This window comes from Rhododendron vialii, chromosome 10a, assembly GCF_030253575.1.
Source record: "Rhododendron vialii isolate Sample 1 chromosome 10a, ASM3025357v1".
Taxonomy (NCBI): Eukaryota; Viridiplantae; Streptophyta; class Magnoliopsida; order Ericales; family Ericaceae; genus Rhododendron; species Rhododendron vialii.
In genome coordinates, this window is record NC_080566.1 from 13364287 (window position 1) to 13373962 (window position 9676).

Below are 9676 nucleotides of genomic sequence, written 5' to 3' on the forward strand. Positions count from 1 at the left end.
AAATTACAAAATCATTAAATATACTTATACTCCAGTACCCAATACCCTCTGAAACCCTACTTCGTCATTCACCCACGGCCGCGCCCTACCCAACCCCATACTCTGCAACCCCTCAGGTTCTCCGTCTGCAGCTACCGCCGGCGTCGATCATCACCACTCCGGTCCGATCAGTCCGGTATGTCTCTCTCTCTCTCTCTCTCTCTCTCTCTCTTCGATCCTTGTTCTCGTCTGTATCTCTCTCTCTCTCACCTGAAGTAGATCGGCGACCTCCTTCTCTCTCTCTCTCTCTCTCTCTCTCTCTCTCTCTCTCTCTCTCTCTCTCTCTCCCTCAGTCGTTTGTACACGAACAAGAACAACACGCAAACACGTAACAAAAGGGAAAGGGGGAGGGCACAAGGGTAAAAATACCACCCCGCCTAGTGAACGACGGGGGTACCCCTACCCTTGGCAAATCCACCTCTTCCCTGATTTGTAATCCCAACAGTGACAACTCCCCCTCAAATCCGGCTCACGTTTTTCACACTCAAACGCCGGAGATGAGTAGAAGGGGGAGATGTACTCCGGGCGCTTGGCAAATCTGGGGGCAAAGCCCCCAGCCAAACAGGCATTATGTGTATGTGTGACTGGCGGTGTTGACTGGAGATTTGTGTTTTTTGTAAGTGTGTGTGACTGATTGTCTTAAAAATGTTTAAAAAAAAAAAACTTTTAGAACAGTGCCATTTTGATATGAGTTCTAGGGCAAGCAGTTAATTGTCTATGTCCGGCATCTTGTGCATTTTTGATGGTAGACGGGCTCGAGTCTGTCTGGGACGTTGTTCCAATAGTTGGGAGAGGGGTAGTAAACTTGGGATCTGGAATTCAATATAGATCTGGAGATAGAACTGGATATGGATTCGTTTGATGGCATTGTTATTGTTATTCATAATAATGTCGGAACATGTTTTTTGTTCTAACTTCTTTTGTTCTGCCTGTGAGTTATGCTATTAATGTTATTCTGATAATTATTTTCTATGTTTGTATCTCTGCAAAGGCAGGTTTACTGTTGTCTTCAGGACGGAAAGAGATCCAAGTTGCAAATTCTGTTTCCTGAATAATACCCATTAGATGGAGGATTGGGGTAGTAATTCATTGTTTTAGTTTTGCAATATGTCTTTTTCTTGAAGGAGACAGCATTATGACTATTTAATTTGTGATAGTGTACTAATGTAATTCCATGTTTTGAGTATTTTAAAGCCAATAAAGTTATGGTTGCATTCTTTTGTTTTATAAGAAAATTTAGGATAAAGGTTTGGAAGCTTGCATCTTGTTAATGATGTATGGATATTTAGAACGTGATGCTTACATATTTGGATACTTGATACAACCATGCTGCAAAAAGCGAAGGTACTGGATTTGTTGATATACTTCAGTATACATGCTGATATAATGAAAAATTGAAAAGCAATGTGGCATAGTACTATTGTTGTTTGTGAGTGTTTGGATGCATGGCCACCCAACTCATTAGATTTCATAGGTGTGTCTTTTCTTCCACTAATGACAAGATTAATGTTGCATGTTGGTAGATTAAGTTAGGGGAGTCACTGATCGGAAAGAAAACAAGTTTGGGGAGTTTCCAAAAGCACAGGGGAGGTCAAGGAGTACTAACGTAATTTACCAAATACTGTATTCATATGGAACTTACTGTGTGATCCTGTCTGTCCAAAGTACGGGGTTTAAACTAGATTTTAGGCCTGTTCATGTTAGAATTTGATCTCAGGGGAGGAGCACATGTTATTTAGCTTGTTTTGAAAACTTATCACCACCAAAAGCTGTGGTCGTTGCATTTGTTTCCTTTCATTCTATATGTTCTTGTGGTGGACTGATATTATTAATGATGCTGAAAATGAAATCCATTTGTCTCAGAGGAAGAGCAAATTCCACCTCTTCTTAAAAAAGAGCTACCAAAGAATAGTTGGGATGACGAAGATGTGGATGACAATGATGTGAAGGAATCTTGGGAGGATGAAGATGAAACTGCTCCGGTAATGTTGTTAACAATTTCGTATTAGGTTTTGTTAGATTGTTGGCATAAGTTGTTATAGTTGGCAAGGACTTGAGAAAATGTAGCCATATCTAGGACATATAATTTGGTAGCTGGTGTAAAAGGTCTCAACTTCATTGTTTAGCCATTCAATCAGCTGTTTGTCCATATGATTAATTTCCAATTCACAATAGATGGCACATTACATGCTGTTTGTGCATGTTTTTTTTTGTTAAACGAAAAAGGCTTGCACGTATTTTTTCATTAAACGAAAAGGCGTAATGAACAATACTAGAGCAGGGTTATGGGGTGCACTGAGCCTGATTTTTCTGAGGGTTTGGGACTTGAGGAGTTCATAGGATAAGAGTCTGATTGAACTAGTCTAAATTTCCTATTTCATGGAGGAATAACGAGCTGTCTGGTGTTCTAATCTTACCCATGCATTCAAGTGATTTGTAGACGTGTTTTTGGTCTTATGTTTTTTCACCATCGGTAATGCTTAAGTATGCTCTAGATTGAAGGCATCTGGATTATTGCTTGATGAGGTTTTCGACAGAGTCGCACGTGTGATTTATTGGGCATACATGTGTGGATGATCAACTCGTGTTAGTGTTTAACTGTGTCTAGATATTTCATGTGTATGTTTGAATTATATATCCATAGAATAGGTTCATGTCTATGACACATGTAAATAAATTGCATTGCATCCTTATGTAACTTTGAGAATGTGTGTCATTCGGCACTTTTGATCAGGCACCTGCACCTGAACCTCCTGCTGAAAAGACACCCAAGAAGACAAGTGCAAAAGCTAGTGAAAAGAAAGGAAAACATGTTGAAGTAGTAGAAAAGGAAGAGCCACTAGATCCTGTTGCAGAAAAACTTCGCCAAGAAAGGTGAAAGATAATGGTCTCATTTGTCTTCTTTTTTGGCTGCTCTTTTTCTTTGTGTATGCCTCTGTGTTTTCATTTGAAATAGGCATACCTCATAGTCTCAGTAAAAGATTGTTAGTGGAACTAAACCATGATGCACACAGTGGCGGAGCCAGAATTTTAGACCAAGGGGGGCCGATTTAAAAGTATTTTCTTCAGAAATATACTTAGCATATTGTATAGCTTTTGTAGTACATTACTGTATTGTGTATGACATGGTTTTGTTTTTTGGTTGACAATTGCAATGTTTGTATACAGTTTAACGAGCAACTTATCACAAATCATATATCCTCTTGTGTGTCTGGATCGAGGAAAATGAATGAAACTAAAACTAAGAAATCACATGCTTTTGGTTCTAGGCGAATAGATATCCCTTTCCTCGATGTTGGTACTCAGTTGAGGGGCTAGTATTCATATGATTATGCTTCCGACATCTCTACCAACCCTCGGCCACCTGACCTGAGCGATAATACATCATAATCATGGCCATCAGGAACAAGAAGGGCTCTCAGATGATTATGCTTTCTAGAGAATCCTCGTCCCCTTTAATTTCTACTACATGCTTAACAGATTAGTATGTTATCAATCTCGTACTTCCCCGGACAGTACCAGAGATTATGTTCTATTGCGGAAATAAAACGATACATGCGACAGATAGTTCCGTTTCAGTTAGAGTACGGGCTGTTTGGAGCGTACCGGGTAATGCTTTGGACATTTTTTACGTACATGAGACTTGACCTTTAGACGTGATTTCAAGTTTTTATGCTATTTGGGTCTATAAAACTTGATAATCGAGTTGAGAATTTTTTGAGGTTTTCATGAATGCATGGGGTTAGACTTGAATGTGTCGTGTAAAGTCGTTTGCGTTGTCCATGATCTTAATGTATTTGCCTAGTAGAATCAGTCTTGTCAATATAGTTGAAATTGATGTTTCTTAGTCCCTATGGTTTATGCGTGTGTGCTGAAATATGATGCTACAATGGTTTGGTGGTTGATGTCATGTTTTTTAAAGTTTGGTAACCACGAAAATGCACTATATTAATAGCCGTAAATCTTTGACGGAATGCCAGTACTACCGTCATGTACCAATGACAAGCTGTAAACAATTGACAACTTCAATTAGGACACTACTCTTTAGCTTGTAACCCATCTACTATAATATTCCATTCTGAAGGGAAATGTAAAGATTGGGATTCTAATTTGCTGAATATGAGATCTCGCTCTACCTGAATTACTCATTAAGAATTATCCATGTGACATTATATGGCAGTTATTTACTATATCTAGGTTTTGAGTTAATTTGTGTCAATGTCCAATAAGATGGAAACAAAAACCTGAAAATTGTTATTCTTGTACATTTATTGTCGCGTAGATACAAATGAAGAAAGGGAAGCAAGCATGAAATCAATGCGTTGGCTCTCAGAAAATAATTTATACAGCATTTTTTGGGGATGCAAAAAATGCTTCTCATTTTGCTTGGGCATGTATGAGTCCCTATGTACTTGTTTACCAAGAGTCGAAGTTGGGCTTCTATCTGTATTCAAATGCTGTGAATATAGATGCTTTTCAGCATTCAAGTAACGCGTAGTTCCAAACCTAAATGTCCCATCTGCAGAATATTTCATTAGATCAGCTTGAGGGTTTAGTGGTTTCCATTTTAGAGATTGGCCGTGAGATTTGTTTCCCTTTTCTGAGAAGCTTTCATCTGCAACTGCATTATAAATTGTGTTCCTTTGGTTTTTGTTCATGGGTAGGTTAGATTTCATATTTGGACCCGAATCATTGTGCTTCAACCATTGGATGCTGTCTCTCTTATTCTCAGTATCCTCACCACTTTCGTCGAAAACTATTTCCTCACTGAATGGTGAAGTCTGACCTAGTTTTGCGGTCATTTCTCCGTCGTACTGATTATCAATGTCTGTATCCGAACTTGAACTAGAGAATGTCCTTCCTAGTTCTTCTTTCTTGTAGCTCCTTTCCCAGTCTTTGAGATGTCTTCTTCTTCTAGTCTGTGAGGGGTCTTCATCTTCAGACTCGGGGCAGAAGCTGTCAACTGGATGGATCTTGTTAAAACCAAATCCTCTATCCGAGGACTTGAGGTTCTCTGAAGCTGCATCCTCATAGGTTCCATGTTTAGATTTTGAGGTCCCACCAGAAATATATTCACTTTGATGCGTATGATTGGAACCATGATGCTCGTTGTGATCTTCGTCTCTTGACTCAGATCTAGTATATGAAAAAAATTGAGAAAATTTTACATGACAATGTAGAATAATTTCAATTTTTGACTACAATATTTTTGTAGTGATTTGTAAACTAATTACAAAAATTCTAATTATATTATATATAATATTAGTAAAATTTGAAAAGTAAGTGTGTGTGTGTGTGTGTGTGTGTGGGGGGGGGGGGGGGGGGGGGGGGGGGGGGGGGGGGCGGGGGCCCCTTGGGCCCCTACACACCTCTGCCCATGGATGCACAGGGATATGTTCCTGGATGCCATCTTTAATCTGACACCTATGAGTTGATTTACGTCTTGTGATGTGAATAAGTTTGTAGAAGAGCGTTAAAGGGGATGCAACCCATGTACACAAGTGTCACACCACGTACATACAAAAAGCGGGTAACACAAAAAAACACGGCAACAATTTCTTCATCAGCTACCTTTTGTAAGATAAAATTTTTCGAGGGAAATTGTGAAGCATGAAGTATTCCAAAATCCTTTTCAACAAAAAAGGAAGTATACTGATATTTGATGGGAGGCGATGCATGTAGATTGAATTGGGGTAAATTTTGAATTTCAAGTGGAGCATGCCTGGGACATTTGGTAATCAACTGATCATGATATGGTAATCTGAACCAAACCAAACCAATCTGTTGTCTCCTTGAGTTCTGCCGAGTTATTGGATTCATATCATAAGGATCTAATGGTATTTTTTACAAGCGGGGTGTTAGCTACCTAGCAGACAACTCCTCCTTTTCCCCGGGCTTGGGACCAGCTGTGTGATAGATAAGATTCAAAGCATGACACAGGCGGAGTTGGGGTTTGATCTATGTTTTCTATTTCTTTACAGGTTATATTCTGTAATTATTATAACTTATAGATTTGGGGTGTGAGTAAAAGCGGTGTCTCTATAACTTCTAGCTTTGTTGTTTGTCATAAGAGTTGCTCATGGGTCTTCGTACCGGCTTGGTTATTTATAGGACCTCATATGTTCTGTTTTTCCGTCTACGTTCTTTGTGTTCTGTTCAATAATCTTTGTTCGATCGTATGTACTCTTGTTTTCATCGATTATTGTTGCAGTAAGCATACTGATGTCCATTTTATTTTACTGCCTAGAATGATCATCGAAAATTGTTTTGTTTATGTTGTATGTTGCTATAGTTTTCTCTCCTTGTTTTTCTGCCGATGTTGTGGTGCTAGTATTATGTTATGTACTGTGTAGTAGTTACTTAGAGAGAGAAGAGATCAATTGTGATAGGGTGGTCTATAAGAGCAAAACTGAGTTAAAATTTGTTGAACCTTATGGTTATAAGGAATTTACGTCTGCTATTTCTTTCTCCAAAACCCAGACTTGTGGAAGAGGCTGATTTCAAATCCACTAGAGACCTGTTTGGTGGGAAAGCTGATGAAAAGAATCTTTATAATTTCATTCCGAAATCAGAAAGTGACTTCTTAGAATATGCAGAGCTCATTTCTCATAGACTTCGTCCATATGAGGTTTGTAAGGTTTTGCCCGCTTTTGTGGTGTCACTGATAAAAAGTGGTGGAAAATTTGACCTGGCCTTCATTAATTTTTGATGCAGAAAAGCTTTCATTATATTGGATTGCTCAAAGCTGTGATGAGATTGTCAATGACCTCTCTGAAAGGGGCAGATGCAAAGGAGGTTGCCTCTTCTGTCACTGCTATTGCAAATGAAAAGATAAAAGCTGAGAAAGAAGCAAATGCTGGTAAAAAGAAGACAGGTAATTTATTTCCCTCAGTCATGATAAACAAAGGGTTTTTACCTCTATTAAAAGGTAATGTTGCTCTTCTTTTGTTGGGGGAGGAAAAGTTTAGCATAAATTGTAATGGAAGTACCATCTCCACCATCTGAAATTAAAGCACTAGTTTCCCCTTAATGCGTCTGTGTGTTTCAGATATTCTCGAAATGTGGTCTTTGAAAAAAAGAAAAAATTTGCATCATTTGGCTGCCTGTCACAGGCTTGTCATTGCTACAGCGTTTGGGTCTGATTAGGCACTTAGTTTTTTTTTTTTTTTTTGTATCATTGTCACTAGGCTTTACTATTTGATTTGCTTGAGTAGAAGCAAAACCTCGACAAGTTTGTCCTATTATCGGACAATCAGCTTTATTTTGGTGTGAGATTTTTTATTTTTTTTCATGAAGTAGGCTAAAGATGAAGTTTTTGTTGAATAACTAAATTTGTAGGGAATGTGTTGAACCCTTAAATCTGTCCCCAGTGTTCTCTAATATCTAATCTCAATAATTTAAATATGCCACTCTAAGTTTGAATGAATTACGTTCCTGTCAAGGACCTCAAAAATAGTGTCTTAGTGTCATCTCAAACCAATGAAATTTGATATATATAAGAAATATTGCATTTCTGTACTGTTTCTATTTTGGCTTTGAGCATTTTGTTTTGCATCTCAACGAAGGCTACTCTTGAGTCTTGAAGACAATAAACGGCATCCTTCACTTTTGAAACAATTGAAAAGGCCTTCTGTGAGGTGATGGTGAGGAATGAGGATACACCAATTTGTATATGCATGCTATTGCCATCAAGTAGGACTACATTATTTTTCTTATATGTTGCTCGTCTATGGAGAAGGGGTTGGGAAAGTACGTCATTGCATACAAACTCTGCTGAAGATATTTGTGGTTCATTTTCTTTGGCCCAGTTCCAGTTGTGTCGTGTAGCAACATTCTGCTAGGCTTTTTTTTTTTTGGGGGGGGGAGGGGGGTGGTGTGTGGGCTATTTCTGTTCATATGCATTTTAGCTAGGATTCATAGGTCAATATAGTGATAATGTGTGAGCCCCTTGTCCTCATTGCCTGCAGGAGCGAAGAAGAAACAGTTACATGTTGATAAGCCAGATGATGAGGCAGTAGTTGGGGTCTATGATGCTGTAGATGACTATGATGATTTTATGTGAGCTTTCTTCCGGTCACCAATATATCTGGAATTCATCTGTAGAAACTAGGATCTTGTGTTTAATTTGTTCAAATAGAGCTGAGGATCTTACGGCGGTTTCTGCCCCAAATCATTGCGATGAGTGTGATATAATTAAAGTTCTGTTGAATAAAAGGATTTCTGAACATTCCTTTTGTTCTTTTTGAGTGGTTAATTTAATTGGCGGTTGGAAATTGTCTACATGTTATGTTTCTCTGTACTGGTTTCCAAACAACGGATCTCATTCAATACGACGTATCAGGTTGTGGATCTTATTTGTAATTTTGTACTACCATATCTTTCGTTTGCATCGTTTTGCATCGTCTCCTTCTCTATCCTTTTAGTCCTAATAATAGGAGCCTATTCAAGGAAATCTGAGTGCTACATCATTGTGCTTCTTTTGATGCATTTAAAGAAGCTTCTCTTGAGCTCTTGAGCATATATCATCCGATTACAGTTCCAAAAGATCTCTATCCTTTTTTATCCATATTTTATTCGCATTCGAGTAAAAGCTTCATTTTGATATGAAACGCTCAAAGTCCATATTTGATAACTCTCTTCAACCATGGGATTGGAGAAATAAGATGGTGGGCCCTTAATCCTTTGGTTTGGTAAAGCACGGTTGAATTGGTCGAATCTCATTGGATTAATAATCCCCTAAAATGAGGGTATTAGCAATATCATTGGGTACTAGGTATTGATAATCCTATCCTCCCACTCAAAGTTAAAAGCTTCCTTAATGGCGTAGTAGTTCAAAAATATTTTAAAGAGGCACGAAGTGCAAAATTTGAGGGGGGAAAAAACAGCCTTCAAAAATTTGAGCCAAAAATTGAGTAAAACATAATTTGTTGTAGATTTGAGTCACCTAGTGGGTTGGGTTTAAGGGTTTTTTACTCACTTTAAATTGGAAAAAGGACCTGAAATGCTCGTTTGTTGTCCCTTTACACTTTTGCACAAACTAGTATGAGTGCACGTGTTTTGCACGTGATATTTTTCTTTGAACCCTTCGAGATACTAAAATGTATAAATCAATTTCTTTAGAAGAGTCCCTATGAGATACTAAGATCTTTGAACCAAATTTTTCATAAGAGCTATTAAACGTCGGCCAGTTTTGTGAAAAGTAAATTTAAGTTAAAAAAGAAGAAGTTCCAAGTGACATCAACATGGAATGATGCAAAATTATGGAATCGCAATTATAGCCTCTTATATTCCCAATACCAACACATTTGAATTTAGGATCTAAACTGCCATCAACATTAAATTTGTAAACATCACCTAGAGGAGAATCCTAGGTCACATTACCAGGCCAACTCAAAATTCCTTACAAGTAGCATTACTGCAGAACTCAAGATATTGGAAAGCAAATCCTACAACTTCACCAAGTTTATTTCTTTTCAGTTTGTTCTAGAATTCTTCTATGTTTCTATGTTGCTCTAGCCAAAACTGCAAAGTCGCTAGACCAAGTGATGACATCAACACGCAAAAGTATCTCTCTAGTCTAGCCCAAAAAGTCACCCAAACACAAAAGTGCAGCACATCTTGCTCCATACTGTATTCT

The 9676-nt window shown here is 38.1% G+C and overlaps 1 protein-coding gene across 2 annotated transcripts; it reads left to right on the forward strand.

The window, feature by feature from the left end:
• The first annotated feature begins 21 nt into the window (after nucleotides 1–21).
• On the forward strand, nucleotides 22–8391 carry LOC131304397 (uncharacterized). 2 transcript variants are annotated; one of them, XM_058331623.1, is made up of 7 exons: nucleotides 22–175; nucleotides 1031–1117; nucleotides 1903–2021; nucleotides 2774–2913; nucleotides 6520–6667; nucleotides 6754–6913; nucleotides 8007–8391. In XM_058331623.1, exons 2-7 carry the CDS (start codon nucleotides 1105–1107, stop codon nucleotides 8099–8101), a joined length of 675 nt encoding a protein of 224 aa, XP_058187606.1. In that variant the 5' UTR covers nucleotides 22–175; nucleotides 1031–1104; the 3' UTR covers nucleotides 8102–8391. The 2 variants fall into 2 exon arrangements, with proteins under 2 accessions (XP_058187606.1, XP_058187605.1); XM_058331622.1 differs by having other exon boundaries at nucleotides 24–175; nucleotides 1035–1117.
• The last annotated feature ends 1285 nt before the right edge of the window (nucleotides 8392–9676 follow it).

Excerpts from the sequence above, each read along its gene's own strand:
- LOC131304397 (XM_058331623.1), top strand. Across the intron at positions 2,022-2,773 it reads ATGAAGATGAAACTGCTCCG|GCACCTGCACCTGAACCTCC; the intron begins GTAATGTTGTTA and ends ACTTTTGATCAG. Across the intron at positions 6,914-8,006 it reads TGCTGGTAAAAAGAAGACAG|GAGCGAAGAAGAAACAGTTA; the intron begins GTAATTTATTTC and ends CATTGCCTGCAG.